Genomic DNA, 20,836 nt, shown 5'->3' on the forward strand with positions numbered 1-20,836 from the left:
TGAGGCTCCACACAAAGGCCGCCTTGCTGATCTTTGAGGGGCCCTATTCTCTCCTTAGTTACCCTCTTGTCCTTAATGTATTTGTAAAAACTCCTTGGATTCTCTTTAATTCTAATTGCCGAAGCTATCTCACGTCCCCTTTTTGCCCTCCGGATTACCCTCTTAAGTATACTCCGACTGCCTTTATACTCTTCTAAGGATTCACTCGGTCTATCCTGTCTATACCTGTCTTCCTTTTTCTCCAAACTCTTGATTTCTTTAGTCATCCAGCATTCCCTATACCTACCAGCCTTTCCTTTCACCCTGACAGGAATATATTTTCTCTGGATTCTCGTTATCTCATTTCTGAAGGCTTCCCATTTTCCAGCCGTCCCTTTACCTGCGAACATCTGCCCCCAACCAGCTTTCTGTTATGCCATTATATTTTTGTTTTGCTTGGATTGTTTAGTTTTCTCTCCAACATGTTTTAGGGAAATAGATTACATTAGTTAGCTTTAAATGTATTAAATGTTGTTCAGCAAAACAGCATGGTGGCTTCAACTCTGGGAACAAAATATTAACAGAGCACAACAGAAAATGTTGGTGTAGTGATTTTACACAAATCAAAGATAGTTTGCCAACATATTCAGAGGGATCATTCTCTGTTTCATGACTTGGGAATTCCCTCATTGGGATCCCTCAATTCAGAAATGTGCTTCCTTGGACTATATCAAAGCAAAGTTGTGGTGACGATAAGCATTTGATATCTTTAGAGATTTTTGACACCCTTTCACTTAGCCTTGATACTTCAGGATAGATATTCTCAATTAGCCTGTTTAAAAATGTTATTCTATACCACTGGAGGAGGGCGACCTGAGCCAGGACCTCCTGGCCCAGTGCTAGGGATGCTGTCTCTCTACCCCAAGAACACTTGATACCTAAAGATAGTCAACACCATGTAAACTTATTCACCTGTAGGATATTGGTGGGGACTGCAAACCATAACTCAAAATATGTCAAATGGCACTAGTTATGGGCTCTTAACAACGATTGCCTTTCATCCAAAGATGAACCCTACCTTTTTCCACAGGACTTAAAAGAGCTTGTTCACTGGAAGCTCTTTACTCTGCGGCATCTACATCCTCCTGAAGAACTGGTATTAAAGGACTAAAGTCTCTTCCATATGTAATATGCTTCCATACCATGACAAGATATACTTCCAGACATGGAATCTATAAGCCATCCTTCTAATAGTAGTGAAAAGACTGAATTCTTTCCTCCTTGTTTCCCGTAAATGAAGGGTTGAAAACGAGGGCATAATTTTAAGGTGAAGGATAAGAGATTTAGAAGGAATTTGAGAAAAAAAAACATTTTCGCAAAGAGGGAATCTGAATAACAATGCTTTCAGGACTTTGCTATTTCAACTTTGCTGTCTTTCAGTTATTGGAGAGAAGGGGGAAGAATTTTTTTTAATGTATGGAAGGCAGTGGGACTGTTGTGGATTGTGGTGTTCTTTGTTGGCAAGGGGGGAGTTGGTGAGTTTCTGGGATTGGATAATACAAGGATTTTGAGAACAGGTGATGTATTTTGTGGAATTAGTGAGGACAGTTTTAAACCATGCGATAAGGTTTGGGTTGGTGGAGTATGAAGAAGAACCCAGAGGAAATGAAGTAGGGGGCTGCCAGAGTTGCCTGATATCCATAGTTTTCTCACATTTAAAATTGGTTGATTTAATAATGGAAGAAGAGGTTTTGGAATAATTCATAAAAGGCTACTTTAATGTGTCGGAAGCTAGTGAATCAATATGCTGTATTGTGTCACTATGCTATGCATTTGCTCTTTAATGGAGTGATTATACACATAAATGATGAAACCACTCTATAAGTTATTGATATCTCTTTATAGGAGTTGATCCACAAGCATTTAATAACTATGGCACAGATTGACCAAACCGAAAATCCAGGTAAGAGGAGTCCTACACATTTGACATTAGCTTTGTAGAATTAAATAAGGGTCTATCTATATTGCATGATTTCTCTTATTCAAACATTCTTGTCCACCTTCCTTCATTCTGCACTGAAACCATTTTTCTTCTATTTTCCAAAGTACTACAGACTGTTAATTTCCAGAGTCTTCTGAAAATTGTGTCTCCTTTTGAATAGAAAACAGAGTTTTGGAACTAAAACTGATGTGATTACAGTTGGATAACTGCCAATAAATAAATTATCAAAACTATTTTTATATTGCATAAATCTAATATGCCCACACAATTCTGTGATTTTATAGTGCATTTTAATCTGCAGATGATGTACATCTTGCAGCTAAATTTTAAATAGAATTTAGTTGATACCTCAAACAAAATAATGCTTAAATTAAAAGCAATACCATTTAGAACATAACTGTCTTTGAGTAAAAGTGGTGTTTGCTTTAAAAGTATTTTAATGTGTTAACTAAGTTTAGATTTGTTTGAGCCATAAAACAGCATTGAAATTATAAACCTTGCTTTGATATAGAACAGGTTTTTGCACGACAGAAACTGCTTAACAATTAACCACAATTAAACAAAACATAATTTAATTTCTCACTTGTCTCCTCAAGTAAAAGTAAGTAAGTATTGGAAAAAACTCAATCCTGTATAATTCATAGTACAAATCCATTCTTTTAGATTACTTATGCTGTTTGATTTTATTCTTTACAGTTCACATTATTGATAAGTTACAGGGCATCTTTGGATACTAATGAGATAATGGTACTAATTTTAGCTAATACATTGATCTAATTAAAGAAAAATATATGTATTGACTTTAAGGTGATATATGTCAGTTTATGGCATTGCAACCTCTGCGACCATTTGCTCTCTGTGGCATATAGTAGACTAGAAACTCTGTTCATCAGTCACAGTGGTAAGGTTTAAGAGATATTTTAAATGGAGAGAATATAATTGGATTTTTAACAAGTAATTACTACAATGTGAACTTTGTGACTTTGTGCATGCCAATTGTGGCAAAAATACTTTGTGGGGCCCATGTATATGGTAGAGTCAGAGTAGTAGAACATATGAGATGGGGGAATTGCGCTTTGGAAAAGGTTCTAACTATTGGCACAGAGAGGTCCATGCAATGAACACGTCAGGCTAAATTAGCAGCAGGCATGATGAATGAATGTAAAAGTGAGGAAAGGATTATGGCAGTAAACTTTGGAGGATGAGGTATCCAATATTAATCTGAGGGAGACAAATGAATGAAAAATGGTGTTAATGACAGATCAGTTAAGATGCAAGATGGTAACTTGATAGCTCCCAATTTCATATCTTTCTGAGTTTGGAATTGCCTAAGTCATAGAGTGCAACATTTCAATTCAGCCTAAGGTTGTAATTAGCGGGAAAGAAGGGATCAATGACTAAGTAAAGAATTTGTAATGAAGACGAGATAATGATTTCAGTCTTCCGAATGTACCACTAGAAAACATTAACTGATCTGAACAAAGTTGTCACATCAGCACTGAAGGATGTAGAGAAGTGATGGAGAATTATAGCTGGTTGTCAGTATATACACGAAAGTTGTTTTTCTAATGACATGACTAAGGAACAATATTTAGGTAATGAAGAACAGGAATCCAAGGGCTGCAGAGAAGACAGGAAGCTTCTGTGGTAATGCACCAATGATATTAGTGAAGTTATTGTTGGCTTTGGTCTTTGTTATTTCCTACAGAAATCTAATTGGTAAGATTGAAACAGAGTTGTGAGAAAAAAGGGCAAGAGTCAACATTTTCCAGAATTGGACAGAAACATTGCTTAGACATGGACTAATGTTTGAGACAACCAATTCATGGAGGGAATCATGATAGATTTTAGTGTGTTTTGAGAAGAGCAAGCCAAACAGACACTCGAGAATTCCTAAAAGCATGGCATTCCAACCGGAACTCTATCAACAAACTCATTGACTTGAATCCCATTTACCAACCCCGGGAAAAAGAACAGGAAATGACATCACCACAAGAAATAACATCACCAACCCAAGGAATCCTAAACACACAAGTAGAAAGCAGGCCATGCCACCAGCGCTTCATCCAGAGGCTCACTGACGATGTTACCTAGTATGGTGACGAAACGTCTGAAAAACAAACCTTCCAGCTCAGTGAGCAAACCAACATCCAGATCATAGATTTTTAAAAGGAAGGGAGGTAATACCGAAGAAAGTAAAACTTTAACAGCGCCACCTGACCTTGGTGATGGGAAGAGTAGTTCACTTTAGTGGAAGTGGTATCAAGACAGCAGGAGCCAACTGTAATGGTCATGTGGGGTGGATGGGAGAGCAACTAGCAGAGGGAGGTGTGGAATCTGAGTGAGGGCAATTAACTTGGTGAGAAAGGTTAAATGCAGCAAAGCAAATGGTCTCCAACATTGACAATTTCTTCAGCTTGTCATTTACTGGAGGTGATTATGGCGAGGGCTTTAATCAGACCACTCTGTGGAGAAAGGGACTTCTATTTTTCATTCCTAGTATATCAATGTTATTGCCAAAGTCCATCTTTATTGCTTACCTTAATTATCCTTATGAACATATGAATTAAGATCAAGTACAGGCTGTTAAAGTTTGCTTTGCCATTCAGTAGGATAACTGCTAATCTGATCATTCATTGTACCTGTCTCCAATAACCTTTCAGCCCCTGATTATTAAAGCAGCGGTAGGAAAATTATTGATAATGTTCAAAGATTCTCTTCCACTGCCTTTTAGAATTCCAAAAATACTGGGACCTGTGTGAAAGAAACATTTCCCTCTGTCTTAAACGAGTGACCCATTACTTTTAAATAAAGAACCCCTATTCTGGATTGTCTCTTAAGAGGCAACATTATTCCCACACGTGCCCTGTCCAAGTCCCATCAAGATCTTGTATGTTTTAATCAAGCTGTCTTTTACTCTCCTGAATGCCACCAGATACAGGCATAACCTGTCCAACATTTCTTCATAAGACAATCCTCCACTCCAGTTATTAGTGTAATAAACCTTATTTGAACTGTTGCCAATGTATTTATATCCTTCCTTAAATACGGAAACAATACTGTACACCCTACTCCCAGATATGGTCTCATCAACGTCCTATATAACTGAATCATTACCTGCCTATTTCTTATGCAGTTCCCTCATAATAAACAATGATATTGGGTTAGCTGTCCTAATTGCTTGCTGTGCTTACATACTAATTTTTGACGATTCATGCTGAAGCACACCCAGAGATCTCTATATCTTAGCTTTGCAATAACTCACTAATCAGATTTGTTTCTCCTACCAAAATTGATAATTTCACGTTTTCCCACAAAATATTCCTGCAACACTCTGGTCACTCACTTAGCCGACCTATATCCTTTTGTATCCTCCTTCAGACCACTACATAACCTATTTTTCTCAGCAAGTTTGACAGTGATACCCTCTGTAAGAAGTTGAGACCCAAGTGATATACCACGCATTACTACTTAGAAACCAGACAAGATTCATTTTTGCTTACTCTCTGTATACTGTTACCTAGATTATTTAAAAGAGGTGAGGGGAGGCAGTGGTTTCCTGATAATGTCACTGGATTAGTAATTATAAACCCCAGGTTAATGTTCTGGTAACACTGGTTCGAATCTCATAATAACAGATGGGGCAATTTAAATTTGGTTTAAAATGAAATTTAAAAACTAATCTAGTAATAACAATGTATTTTCTGTTAATGGGATTTTATGACAATTTGGTTCACAGAATTTCTTTTCGAAAGGATGTCAGTCATTTATCCCTGGTCTGGGCTGTAGATTCCAGACCTCCTGCACAGTTGATTCTGAACTACCCTCTGAATAATTAAGGATGGGCAACAAATGCTGGGCTAAGCAGTGATGCTGTATACCACGACTGAATGGCTGGTGTACCTTAGTTTTGTTGAATCTTGGACCAAATTTGATGCCTAGTATAATTTTCCATGATGATTTGGTATGGCTGAGCAGCTTACGGCAGAAAGTTAAGAGTAGCCTCATTGTTACAGGTCTGGAGTTACACTGAGTCCAAATCAAGTGAGGGCAAGTACCTTCTCAAAAGGACATTTAGTGAACCAGATCAAATTTTACAACATCATCTAAGTTTCTGATCACCATTACTGATTTGAGGTCAATTTAGTCAACTGAATTTAAGTTGTTGTGACTGGAATCATGTCTGCCTATTAGTCAAGCCCAGTGGATTATTGAGGTGTTTTGAAAAGCCTGTAAAATGGATTTGGGGGCATTTGTACCTCATTTATATTTCCTGAGTTTAAATCCCATCTGCCACTGAGGTGGTGCATTGTACTGAAGTGATATACTTAAGTTTTGGCGCAGTCATTTTTTTTTGGTTTAGTGTAGAAATATGTTTTGAAAGTACTTTCAATCTCTCAAACCACATGTTGGAACTGAAGTAAATTGTGAAATAATGCAAGTAATAAACATCCAGCTGATTTGCTTTTCATGTATATGCGAGTTTGCCGATTTCAGTGATTACTGGCACTTAAGTAGATTATTTTTTCCACACCATTATTGTTAAATTGGGCTGCCAAAATTGTTATCAATTATTTTCTATTGAAATTTATTGAGCAATATAATCCATTTTACATGTTCTGCCCGTTGTTTCTCAGCATTTTCAAACTACTTCTTTGCTGAGTTGCTGTTTATGCATATTGGGTACTCCCAATTTCTGAGCCTAAAACAAAAGTCTTACCCTTCATTCTTAACCTTGATGTACATTTTGCTATAGGGATTACTAGCTATCGTTTGGACACAGGGACAATGACTATTTTACTCCTTCCTTTGGACACACGGCTTTATTCCTTCTGTACTAGGGATCCAAAATCTAGTTATGCTCAACTGTTAGCTGACTGAGATTAACTCTTGAATTTGATTTCAGGAGTCTAATTTCTGGTCTATAAGGCCCTACAATTAACTGAGTGAACTGTCTGAGACTTTGGCCGAGTTTAATTTGATCATTTAGTTAGTTTACATTACAATAGTGTAAACATTTCCCAAAGTTAAATTGAAAAACATTAAAAGTTATTATTGTATATTAATCTGCAGAATGGGAGAAGGGAGAAAGCTTTTATTCTATTTTAGTATTTTTTGTGTGGGCAAGAGTATTGTTTTCTACTCAGTATAATAATATATGGGTTGTCTGTTTCAGGGTTTCCAACGGAGGTAGACAACTACCACAGTCTTTTTCCTTTGGAACCTCCACCAGCTAATCGGCTACAAAAAACAAGTAACTTTGGTTTCATTACATCCTGTTATAAAGCTATCAATAGCAAAGATGATCTCCCATATTGCCTTCGCAGAATCCATGGTAAGGAAATTTAAACATGCAGTCATTATGTCTCAACTGCTTGTTAGTATTCTGTAAAGATTACTGTAAAGATCATGTGTTGTAGAACTTATGTCCATTTTGATTTTAATGCTTGAAATCAAAAGTATAGGTAACGTTAAGGGGATAACTTTTAACTTTGGCAACTCAGTATCAATATAAACTTTCAAGCTGGTAAATACAAACGATGAAATTCAATACTCCAATATGCAGGTAAGGATACTCTGAGAACAGTGGTGCAGGAGTGTCAGCCTGTGCAATTGTCCAAGAGTCTCTGAGGTTCTCTTGGCTAGTTTGGATGAGAGTGGGGCTGTGAAGTGGACGAACCAAATTACCACAGGACTGTAGTAAAGGAAACCATTCAACTAGGGAGACCCAAAAGAAATATATTACAGCAGACAGCATAATCAAGGGATTGCAATTTTCTCTGCAGAAAAAGCTGGAGTCCAGAAGGGCCTGTTGTCCATCCGGTGCCAGTGTTCAGGGTATCTGCTCTGGGCTGGAGAAAAGCTTGCAGTGGGAGGGGAGTGCATATTGGCACCAATAACATAGGACCAAGAAAGAGATTCTACCAATATCAGGAACTTGGCACCATGTTAAGAAGCAGAATCTCAAATTTAATAATCTCTGAATTATTGCCTAAACCATATAACTGCGTAGGATAAACAACATTAGATGAATTTGGGAGAAGTTACTTTAGTTTATGGGGCACTGACATCAATACTGGGGAAAATAGGATCTGTGCCCTTGGAATGGCCTAACCTGAACCATTATGGAACTGCAGTTCTTGTGAACTGCAAATTCGGTAGGTAAAACAAGTTTTAAACTAAATAATAGGGACAAGAAATCAAATTTAGGAAGTTGTGAATTGAAGAGTGGGGAAAATACAATCGACAAAGGAGTCAATGTTGAGAAATGATAAACAGACAATGACAGGAAGTGGCAGATCAAGAGCAAATCAGGCAATACTAGAGGTTAGACAAATAGTAAAAGGATAAAATGTAAGGAACTGTATTTGAATGTCTGTAGTATTTGAAACAAAACAAGTGAGCAATTAGTACAAATCGAGTTAAGTTTTTGCAATTTAGTGGCCATAAGAGATGTGACTGGAGGATTACTCAGATTAGCATCTGAATATTGAAGGGTAAGATGACATTTATGAAGGATAGGAAATGAGGCATTGTTGGAAGACTGGCTCTGTTCATTAAAGGAACTATCAGCACAATAGAAATGAATTACCTAAATTTGGAAAATCAGAATGTAGAACCAGTCTGGGTAGAGGTGAGGAATGCTAAAGACAAGAGACAAGTGGAAGTTGAGTACACACCCCTGAACAATAACCATATGGTAGGTCAGAGTATCAATGAACAAATAATAAGAATTTGCTATAAGGGTACAGCAATTATCATGAGGGATTTTAACCTACATGTAAACCGGAAAGATCAGATGAGAAAAATTCTAGGTGAAGAATTCACTGAATGTTGTTGGGACAGTTTTTAGACACCAACCAGACAGCAAGCTAAACTAGGAGAAAGTGAGGACTGCAGATGCTGGAGATCAGATCCAGAGTGTGGTGCTGGAAAAGCATAGCTGGTCGGCAGCATCCGAGGAGCAGGAGAATTGATGTTTCGGGCTTAAACCCTTCATCAGGAATTCTTGCTTTTCCAGCACCACACTTCGAGCAAGCTAATCGAGACTTGGTTTTGACAAATGAAATGGGATTGGTTACTGACCTCATAGTGAAAGGCTCCTTGGAAGTAGTGACCACAATATGATTAAATGTTGCGTGCAGTTTAAAGGAAAGAAGTACCAGTCCAAGACTACTATGAGGACAGGAAAGCAGAGCTAGTGAAAGTGAACAATTTACGTTAAAGGATAGGTTAGTAGAGATGCAATTTGCCAACATTTAAAGGATATTTCAGAGGATGCAGAATAGATACATACCAACAATAGGAAAAAACGTCTAAGAAATGGATCTGCCATCCATGCTAATAAAAAGCCAAAGCTAATATCAAACTTAAAAGACACAAACAACAACAGAAATCACTGGAAAAACTAAGTAGGTTTGACAGCAGCAGTAGAGAGACAAGCCGAATTATGTTTTGGGCCCAATGAATATATAATTAAATGACGTGTAGTTCTGCCAAGAAAGATGGCATGTTGGCTCACTAACAGTAAACAGAGAGTATGAATAAATGGGTCTTTTTCAGGCTGGTAGGATATCTATCACTAGTAGTGTGCCACAGGGTTGTGCTGGGGCCTCAACTCTTTACAATTTATATAAACTATTCAGTTGAAGAGATGGCGGGATGGTAGCTAAGTTTGCTGATGGCAATGATAGATAGAATGGGTTGTAAAGAAGACATGAAGAGCCTACAAAACAATGTAGATAAGTTAAATAAGTGGAAAAAGATCTGATAAATGGAGTGCAATGTGGGAAAATGTGAATTTGTGCGTTTTGACAAAGAATAATAAAGCATATAATCTAAGTAGTTCTGAGATACAGAGAATTTGAAAGACATAACATGTGAATTGTAGAAGTTTTGTATGCAGGGACAATGAGTAGTCAGGGAAACTAATAGAATTTTATGTTTTATTGTGAGGAGAATTCACTGGAAGAGTTAGGATGTTAGGCTTCAGTTTTGTAGGGTGTTGATCAGAGTACTGTGTACAGCACTGGTCACTGTACTTGGGAAAGGATGTAATGCATTGGAAATAGTTCAGAGAAAGTTTAGTAATGCGTAGAATGGATTGCCTTATGAGTAAATGCTAAACAGATTATGACTTCATCCTCTGGAGCTTTGAAGTATCAGAGGTGACTTAATTGAAACATAACATCCTGAGGGTACTTGACCAAACAGATATTTCCCCTTGTAGGACAATCTAGAAGTGAGCGTCATACATTAACAACAAGTGATTGCCAATTTAAGACAGAGATGAGAAAACATTTTTTCTGAGAGTTTGAGTATTTGGAATTCCCTTCCGCAAAAGGCAGTAGATGAAGAATTTTTAAATATTTTTAAGGTAGAGGTAATAGACCCTTAATTACCAATGAGGTGAAAGATTATTGGGGATATGCAGGAATGTAGCATTGAGGTTAAAATCAGATCAGCCATAATCTTATTGAATGGTAGAGCAGGCTTGAAAGGCTGAGTGGCTTATTCTCGTTCATATGTATTAATTTGAGCAATACAACCATTCTGTATGTCAAAATGCAAGTTCAAAATGTTCGAATTGCACATGAACCCTTAAAAACAGAAATATTGGACCAGATTGTGGAGGTGAAAGAACACCATTTTAATAAAATTTTGGGTACTATTCCAGGTTTTCGTCTTATCAACACAAAGTGTATGGTATTAGTGGACATGTGGAAGAAGATTCAACATTCAAATACAGTAACACTCCGAGAAGTATTCACCACCAAAGCATTTGGAGAGCACTGTGAGTAGCATCTCCTCCACTACCCCCACTCCCCCCACCACGACACCAGCCAGCGCACACAAGATAATGCACATTTTCAAGAAGCGTCTTGAAAACTGACATTGTTTCTTGTTAAAACAGATGTATTTTTTGGGGGGCACTCTTTTCCAAATAGCCAAGTTGATATTGTAGGTTCTGAGTTGTATCTGTAATTTTCATTATATACTTGTGCACCAAGACAACAAGTTATCTACAAAGATTTTACATTTTTATCCTCATTGTGCTGTTTGCATAAGTTTATCCTCTATTAAGTAAAAAGACTAAGGCAGCTTATGTTTCGGGACAAAACCTAATACTGTATTTTACTTCACTTAAAAGAAGGGCAGGTGATATGTGATTTGGCAAATTACAAAGAATGAAAGATGAAAGACCAGTGTGCATCTGTGTGAGATTTGGAGGAAAAATCTAGACTAAGCTGGAAAGAGTCACCAAGTTTAATACTCTGAAGGTATTGAACTGATTCATGTTATCACAGTGAGGCAAGGAGAAGAATTACCTCAGCCAATTCAGGGATTGCATCAATGCTGTTGCCATTTCTAAGAATGCCCTGTAACCAATTCAGCATATCTGACCCCTTCCTTTTGCTTTCCCAATTTATAAATTAACCAAAACTCAAAGGCTTATGAAAGTTACGGTGCGCCCCCCCCCCCATGTTGTTTCCTTTTTGCGTAATGGTGGAAGCTTAACCATATAGTACCTTAGATTTTAAAAATAATCTCTTGATAATTGCAGTGTAATTTTTAATAAGCATCCTATATTGGTATTCACTTAAAAACATGAATAATGTATACATATTTCAGGAATGTGTTCATCCAAGTGAAGTACAAAAGTGTTAAATGTTCTAACTAAATTTAACTACAAATAGCGTTAACAATAATGTTTACTAATGTAGTAAATTAAGTTGATATTTGGATTATTTCATAGTTGAAAGTTCAAAATAATCAACTGCATTTTGTAGCACAGATGTGTAATCATCAACCTGAGAGCCTGAAAGCTAAGGGATTTAATGGAGTTAGAAACTGGAAGGATTCTCCATTAGTAAGATTTTTTTAAAAGATAATTTTCCAAGTCTTTACAGTTACAAAATATTTTGTAAGCGAGATGGTGACGTAGTGGTAATGTCACTGAATAATCCAGAGGCTCAGACCAATGCTGTAGAAGCAGTTGTTCAAATTCCACCATGGCAGCTGATGAAGTGTAAATTTGGTTCATAAATCTAGACTATAAAGTTATATCCGTGTTCAGGGAAGGAAATCCTTACTTCGTCCAGTCAATACGTGACTCCTGACTCATAGCAAGGTGGTTGACTATTAACTGCCCTCTAAAATTGGCTGTGTAGTCACTTAATTTAAGTGCAATAAGGGAGGGGCAGTAAATGCCAGTGATGCATTCAATTGAAAAAAAAGGAGAAAAACTCAATGAAGCATGTAATATCTGTATTGTTGGGGGCTTTTTAAAAATCTTTCTTCCATGTGGTGTTTCCCATCAGTTATTGTCTGCATATTTTAAAGAAAAAGCATGAAGTTTAAAGTTGTTGAGAAGTACAGTGAGCTGCAAGTTTATTTTTTTATGTAGATTGCATTGCTTGCTTTGTCTATAGCACTTGTATTTGCTTACGACTTCCATGCTGGAGCAGAGACTATGATGACCAGGCACTTCAACGATCCAGGTGCTGATGCCTATTTCACTAAAAGAAAATGGGGTGAGCAGAAGTAACATTTTTAATTCAAACATTTCCTGGTCTATTTAACAATTACTGTATTAAAATCTGCAACAAAATGTACACTTCTGTATCATAACTTAAATGTATCAGAACATTGAATGAACTGCTCAGGAACATTATAAAACAAATTCTGATGTCAAACCATGTGTAGGATGTTAGCTTATAGTCCAACAGGTTTAATTGGAAGCACACTAGCTTTCGGAGCGATGCTCCTTCATCAGATGAAGAAGCATCGCTCCGAAAGCTAGTGTGCTTCCAATCAAACCTGTTGGACTATAACCTGGTATTGTATGATTTTTAACTTTGTACACCCCAGTCCAATACTGGCATCTCCAAATCATTTGTAGGATGATATTTGTAGGGATCAATGCTCAAAATAGATGGGGGTGATAGGCAAATTCACCCCCAAATCTTCAAATTGCTCTAGAAAATTATGCTGACAAGTGAGAGAAAGTCTCACCCGCCCCCCCAAATAAAAAGCTGAATGGAGGATTTGCTACCCAGTCAAAAGGCTAGTTTTCTCCTGTGCTTGCTGCTGATTAGCCCACTATGTGTAAGCAATAGCAGTAAATAAGGCTGGAGGGCTAGTGGTGGCAAAGCAAGGCTGCAAGTTGAGGACAGGGTTTGAAGCTGGGACCCTGGAGACTGACTTGGCTGGGCAATAGTTAGAGAATGGGAAAATTACTGGAGTTTCCTGTTGCCGGATTGGAACAAGAGAGAAGAGCCTGATTTTGAAGGTATTATGGGTGTCGGTGATATAAGCTGCCTAATGGCATGGGAGAGAAAGAGCAAACTAGCTTTTGGTTCGGGGTTGCTGCAGAAAAGGTGGAAAGTATCTGAAAGGCAAGAAGAGGGTCTGCTGAGAGGAGAAAACGTTTTTAAACTTTTAACAAAAAAATACTCAGCTACCTGGGAGCAGGAAAACCAAGGGAATGCATTCATTCCAAATGTGAAGTCTCTACCCTAAAGATGCTGGAGATCAGGAGCTACTATATGGTGAAAACTCTAGCGGATACAATTTTATTAGACAAGTATCAATTGTGTTATTTAATATTGAACAGTTTTATTTCATGCATCTTTGTATTTGTGGTACCATATCTCAAAGTGTCTTAATTAGTTACTTGAGGTGCAGTGAATGTGTTAAGAATGAACGTGTATTAATTTAACTGAGACCTCACCAATGTACAGAAGGCCCGCTTGAGTTGTTGGCTTTTTGTTTCTCAATCATTTATTGCTATCTTATGCCCATCGTTTTTTGCTTATTTAATTTCTGAGACATGACCGTATTTAATGTTTTCTTTTGTGTTGTGACTTTGTCTAATGGTGTGATGATGATTGTTGGGCCTGTTGACAAATTATTCTAGTTCTGCTTCTTTGAATGTTTGAACTTTCCACATGTCAACACAAATGCTCAGTGACTGTATCACCTAGTGAGACTGAAAAGGATCCCTGAAAACCAAAAGGCTTCCCCTAAAAATGGAAAAATAACCATTAAGAAATCTCAAGTGGAGTTCTTGGAGAACCGGGAAATTATTTTGACCCTTGCGTAATCCAAAACTTGTTCAAATGTTCAACTTTTAAAGAGTGTCGTAAAGGAGGAATGAAAGGTGGACAGTTGAAGACAGATAGGGATGATATTCTAAGCTTTGACAGAAGCAGCCATAAGCACATCAATTAGTTTTTGAGCTATTAAAATTGGGGGTGGGAGGGTTTGTATACAGGAGGCCAGAATCAGAACATTCTGGCAATCTTAGATGGATGTGAAGCTGGAGGAGTTTACAGAAATTGGACAATAAACGCATGGAAGGGCTTGAAAACAGAGCTGAAAGTTTTAAAATTAGAATGTTTTACTGGAAGCCTGTTTTGGTTAGCAAGGAAAGGAGTTTTGGGAGAATGTGACTTACTACAAATTAAGACGTTGGTTCAGGATGGTTTCATGTTTACAGAAGGTGGGACGTGGGAGACCAGCCAAGCATTCATTGGAATAGTTACATTGAGAAGGTAACAAAGGCATAAATTAGGTTTTCAGCATTTGATGAACTGAGTCAAGGGCAATGTTACAGAGGTAGAAGTAGATAATCTTACTAATCGGTAGTGACACAGGTTGTGAACAGCCTGGAATAAGCTCTCACTGTTGATGGGAGAGAGATGGAATTGGCAGCTAGAAATGAACTTTGGAACTGGCAATAAAATAATTCAGCAACTGGAAGAGTTGAGAGAGATGGTGATATGATAGAGATTTGTATCATTGGCATGGAAATGAAGACTGTTGCTCACAGGAAACTAGGTAATTAGCACTTTCATGGTGATGCAATCAAAAGATGGATCCCATGAACAAGGTGAGCTCAGAGAGAATGAGGGGTGATGGGAGAAAAACTAGAGGAAAGTATAAGTTCAGGACTAGGGCAGGAGGGGAAATTTGAAAGATGTTTGAGGTAACTCTGTGGAAGGGAGGTGTATAGTAGAGAAACATGGTTGGATTATTTTCATCTTGGGTAGTGAAATGCTGTTGCAATACTTCCTATCAAAAATAAAAGTAACTGAAGAATATATCAGGAGAAGGATTACAAAGTTTGCAATATGATGATCAGTAATGTTGGTTTATCAGGCAAGCTCTAGCAGCACCTCATCTAAACCTGTGGTTGAGCTTTCTGGGTTCAGGTTAAGTCCTGTTTGTCTGCAGAAAATGGGAGGGGTAAAATGTGTGTTCCATAACAGCCAAATGCAAGCCAGTTTTGTATTTTTCAAGGTTTTAATTTGAAAGTTCTCAAATTCATTAATTCATTTCCACATTGACCCAAAACAAAAATTTTGTGAAGGAAAATGTTTGCAGATTCTTCAATATCAATATTTAGAAACCCAGATTTATGGAAATGCCAGCAATTGTTGCGTTTTATGTATATTTTTAAGCAAGCCAAAAAGACTTTTGAGAAGGATTATAGCAGTCTCATGAGCCTAGGGAAGTTATTTTACAAAGAAACTTCTAACCTTTGTGTTAGTGTTACTGCTTATCATTGCAGAAAGAAATATGGATGAGCTACAAAGAAATAGAAATAAAACTGCAAACAGGGAATTAAATGTGCAAGGTAAATTTTAGTTCCATGTCACCCGTTATTCTCATTTATAAAAATTGTGTAGTTGACAGTTGAGAATTGGGACTGGTGGTTAAGTGGTTTAGTCACATGCTCCTTGGGTCAGACATTGTGGGCAGTAAATATATTTTATCATACCAAGCCATCTGCTGTCCTTGTCCATGAATTTTATTTGTCAGGGATGTGGTAGCAAATTTTTTCCTAGTTTAACAGATTGTCAATACATTTGCTTCAGCCTAAGCTAGTGCTCATTAGAACACCTGCACAAAGCTAACATTGTTGCTGTCTTCACCACCATCTGAAAGGAAATGCAATAAACGCATAAGTATAGATTGCCCTTTTGCAAGTAATGCTCTTTACTTAAATACTATGATACTTCACCATTAATAGTATGATACTTATGTTCATCATTGTAGGTTCCTATTTGCAGTTGGAGCAGTATAGTGATTTATATTTCATAAATGTACACCAAAATTCTATTTGTGTGGGAGTTGGTGTTAAATTGGCCTTTTGGGTTTTTGAGTTTTTAAAAATTCTTTCATGTGATATGGGTAAGTAGCCTTTGCTACATATTCCAAATTGCCTTTGCCTTTGGGAGAAAACAAAAGTCAGCAGTTCATGTGAAACAGGTTAACCTGCAGTGCTCTTAGTAAGGGAGTTCCTGGATATTGATCCAGTGATGGTGAAGGAAAAGCAGTGTAGTTCCAATACAGGATAGTGTGCCACTTGGAGAGGATCTTGCAGTTGGTGGTGTTCCCATTCATCTGCTACCCTTGTCTAAAATGTGTATTTGGAAAGTTCTTCAAAGGAGCTTTGAGTTGCTGCATTGCATCTGGTAAATGATGTGCAATTGCCTATTGTGTGTCAGTGGTGGAATGAATATTTACAGTGTTGGATGGGATGGCAATCATGTTTGCTGCTTTGTCTGGATGGGATCAAGTCTTTTGATCTTTACTTGAGCTGCTCCACTTACTCACCTGAGCCAGTAGAGTGTATTCTGTCATGTTAATGATGTTAGTGATGTTAATACCACTGAATATCTGGGCAAAGTAAGGTGAGCATTACTTGGCAGTTTTGTAGCATACTTGTTACCTGCCACTTAAGACAAATTTGAATGTTTTTGAACTCTTGCAGCACTTTGGTGTAGACTGTTTTAGTTTTGGAAATTACAGAAAGAGACCACTTGGCCTATTACATCTGTGCTGGCTCTCAGATGAGCAGCCTACTTTGCATCATTTTCCTTCTTTGTCCCCATAATCCTGCACATTACCCCTTTTCAAATAACTGCTTGATTCCATCGTAGACTGTCTTGCTTGAACTAGCCTCCTCCACAATCTCTGGCAGCGCATTCTAAATCCTATTCACTACTGTGTGAAAAGGATTTTCCTCCTATTCTTTTACTGCTTTTACTAATTACTTAAAATTCATATCCTCTCTTTCTCAATCCTTTTACAAGTAGAAATATTATCTCCATATCAACTCTATCCAGGCCTCTCACAATTTTAAATAAATTGCATTTCCTCTCAGTTCCCTTTTCCAAGGAAAACAGTCCTAACCTTTTCAACTTATCCTCATAACTGAAATCCCTCATTCCTGGAACCATTTTCATAAAACACCTACACACACTGTCCAGTGCTTCCATGACCACCTCAAAGTGCATTGCCCAAAACTGGATTCAAAACTCCCAACTGAGGACTAACTAGACACTGTACAAGTTGGATAGATCATCCTTGATATAATTTATGTCCCTATTAATAAAATTTAGGATACTGTAAGCTTTGCTCACTGTTCTGTCAACCTACCCTGCTGCCTTTAATGATTTATACACTTATACACCCATGTTTCCCTCTTTGCATCCCCTTTAGCGTTGTATTTGATATACTATGTCCCCAAGCTCTTCCTAACAAAATAAATTGTCATGCACTACTTAGTTTAATTTCATCTGTCACTTACCTATCACTCCACCAGTATTTCTATTTTCTTTTGAAGTCTTGCATTGTTCTCCTCTCAATTTATAATGCTTTGAAATTGCAACTGGTATTGAATGTTATGCAATTGTCAGTGAACATTCCCAATTTTGACCGTGTGATAGAAAGAATAGTCCAGCATCTTTTCATTTGTAGGTAGATTCAAAACATAACAGTTGCATAAATGAATGCAACTAATGAGTAACAGTTACTTCAAAAATTATGTAATTAATGATAGATCATGATGGAAGTTTTATTTATTCATATTTTCACTGGTTGTAGGTGTTACTGGCTAGGCTAGCTTTTATTGTGCATCTCTAAATGCACTAGAAAGTGGTGGATGGCTGCCGTTTTGAACCCAAAATACTGTTAGGAAGGGAGCTCCATGGTTTTGACCCAATGACAATGAAGGTGGAGCAATATATAGCAAACTTTGTTTTAACTGGCACCTTATGTGCTGGTACTCCGAGAAATTGGCAAAAATTATATACCTCAAAAACTGCAAAGTTTACTGTGTTATTCAGTCCATTTACTTTGTTTTTTTAAATATATTTACCTCAATGTAACTATACTTGTTCAATTCAATGGCCACATGAAATATCACGAGTCGATTCAATTTCTCCTCAAATACTGCAGTATCCGAGTAGTCAGTTGAGGTTGCAAGTGAGAAGGCTCTCTGCCGGTAAGTTTTATTTAAGGCAAAGTTGCATTGTTATTTAAGTGATTTATGTTGTAAGTAAAGTGTAACTGATATATATACCCTTTGCAATTTGTCTCTATTGCTTTTTGTGTATTTTCATATTGATTGTATTCATCTCTTGATTATCTGGAATATTTGATCAATCGGCACAATCCAGGTCCCATAGACGCCGGATAATGTGAAATTTACTGTAGCTCCCAGACAGGATGCTGAAGTAGCAAGGAGAGGAACTGGCAAGTAGTGGTGTATTCATGCATCCCTGCTGTCATCCATCTGTTTGGATTTATGTGGTACTTTTCAAAGCTTAGGACATTGAAAGAATAATGAATACAGATAAACGTACATTTGCTTTCTCAGACAGTAGGGGCATATTGCACTCTGTTGACCTCCTTAATGAGTGTAAAAACCTACATTGTTCTTTATTGTCGTTTTGTGGGGAAAATCTCTACTGCAGCTATTTATCCACTAGTTCAAGATTCTTTGAGGACTCAGTATCCTTCAGATCACTACGTAAAAGTCCTGACACAGTTTCTCTTGTGAATGATGTCTTCCTGTTTTTTTTTTCATTTTCCCCTGCTATTTAATAGCTAAAATATCAACAGGAACTCTTGTTTATGCTAGGCCAACATGATGGACCTCTCCCTCGCCAACATGCAGGATTACTGCCAGAATCTCTTATTTGGGCATACATTGTCCAACTGAGTTCAGCACTGCGTACCATTCATACAGCAGGACTGGCCTGTCGTGTCATGGATCCAACTAAGATTCTTATAACTGGTAAAACCAGGTAAAACTCTGAAATGAGATACCTTATTCTAGAACCCATTTTTGTTTAGAATTTGGATTTTTTTTCCAAATATTCAGTTTTTCTAAAATATTTTCTTCATTAGCCACAAGTGTTGATATGTTTGTATTTATTTATTGACCTGTGAATCATTCTATTTATATTGTTTGCATACATTTATTAAGAAATGTGAGAAAATAAATCCAAAAGAAATATGTTGTAGAATTTCTTCAGCTTTCTTTTAAGTTTACTTGCAATTTTTCTAACATTGTTCATAAAATTATAAATTCTGTCTGCTTATTATTTGGTTTTGCACCAATTTTAAGACAGGCATTTTCAGACAATATCATTATTAAACTTAGAAAAGTCACCCTCACAGAAAACCTCATTTGAACTGTGAGACACATATTGTGTATAAGCATTGTGCTGGATCTTTCCTGTCATTCTCTATAAAACTGTCTTGACTTCATTTAGTGATTTTTGCTTTTGATTGTGCTGTACATATTCTGATTTTTTTTTTTTTACATATTTTGTATTGGAACTATATGCTAAATTTTCCTCCTGACCTTGTCAGTGGCTTAGCTGACTATAATTCATTCTTCAATAGCTTCATTATTTAAATCAGCAAAGTGTTGGGATTCATTGTGATCTGTTTTTCTGCAATGGTTTTTTTTGTTGGAGTCCAGTTCACAAACAAAAGGAACTTAAATAGTACAAGAAATAAGGAAAATTTTGAGTTCAAAGATAAACCTGAAGCTGAAAAGTTGCATAATGAAAATGTTTCTGAATTCACTTTGTTTTTGCAAGGTTACGTGTCAATTGTGTTGGAATTTTTGATGTCTTAACATTTGACAGTAGTCAAAATAATCCACTGGGAATGATGCCTCAGTATCAGGTGAGTGCGATTTTTAATTCAGATCCCTTTGCCAATTTTGCTTCATACTGTTTCAGTGGTTATCTGTGACAGGATAATTTCCCAACTGAAACAAATACATTGAAAATTATTCCCTTAACTCCATTTGTAATATTCTCAATCACTGCAGAAATACAATCTTAGTAAGATGAAAGCTTAACCATAGCTAATGCAAAACCAAACTTCATAATTCTCTTGAGTTGGCTCAACCACAGCAACTATGTCTGTTACATATGTCAAAAATGTCACCTGCTTTAAAATTGTGCAGGATAAGATCAGACTCCTGTTCTGCATTCCTAATCACTAATGTTCTTCAGGGAAGAAAATTATCCAATTTCACCTGTTCTGGCTTACGTGTATCTCCAGACCCATGTTAGTGTGGTTGATTCTCAATTGCCCACTGGGACAATGATTGAGTACATCCGAGTTTTAATTTTTGACTCTCAGGTCAAGACAATCGTGCATCGTTTTCCCCTTCATCTCAGACCTCTCCGCAATCACCTGCCCAATAGTTTCACAATATTAGTCACTGTTCCTGACTAATTTCACCTCCTTTGTAACTTTTGATTTGGTCTCTTTGATGACATAGAACTCTTGTTTCTAGATCCCTTACCACACAACTGCTAAACATCAAACTGATATTCCTGGCATTCATGTTAGCTCAGAAGTATTGCATCTTGCTACTTCAAATCTGCAGTAGTACTGTGTTACTTAATTTATCTGTCTTCTGTAGCTATAGTCACATTTATAGCCTCCGTTCCCCCGCCCCTATTTTCCTTGATTTCATAATTGTTTCCCAACTCTTTGTCCATTTCACTAGAAACTTAACTTTATAAATCGCCA

The 20,836-nt window shown here is 37.1% G+C and overlaps 1 protein-coding gene across 2 annotated transcripts in view; it reads left to right on the plus strand.

The window, feature by feature from the left end:
• The window catches only part of pan3 (poly(A) specific ribonuclease subunit PAN3), a 173,633-nt gene that overhangs the window by 112,730 nt on the left and 40,067 nt on the right, over nucleotides 1-20,836 (plus strand). For both annotated transcript variants that reach the window (XM_043692011.1, XM_043692013.1), the window contains exons 8-13: nucleotides 1,885-1,942; nucleotides 7,158-7,316; nucleotides 10,659-10,775; nucleotides 12,415-12,516; nucleotides 18,918-19,083; nucleotides 19,888-19,975. In XM_043692011.1, the coding sequence (XP_043547946.1) occupies nucleotides 1,885-1,942; nucleotides 7,158-7,316; nucleotides 10,659-10,775; nucleotides 12,415-12,516; nucleotides 18,918-19,083; nucleotides 19,888-19,975 (690 nt within the window). The remainder of the gene's footprint in view (nucleotides 1-1,884; nucleotides 1,943-7,157; nucleotides 7,317-10,658; nucleotides 10,776-12,414; nucleotides 12,517-18,917; nucleotides 19,084-19,887; nucleotides 19,976-20,836) is intronic.

Source organism: Chiloscyllium plagiosum, chromosome 6, assembly GCF_004010195.1.
Source record: "Chiloscyllium plagiosum isolate BGI_BamShark_2017 chromosome 6, ASM401019v2, whole genome shotgun sequence".
NCBI classification, from domain to species: domain Eukaryota; kingdom Metazoa; phylum Chordata; class Chondrichthyes; order Orectolobiformes; family Hemiscylliidae; genus Chiloscyllium; species Chiloscyllium plagiosum.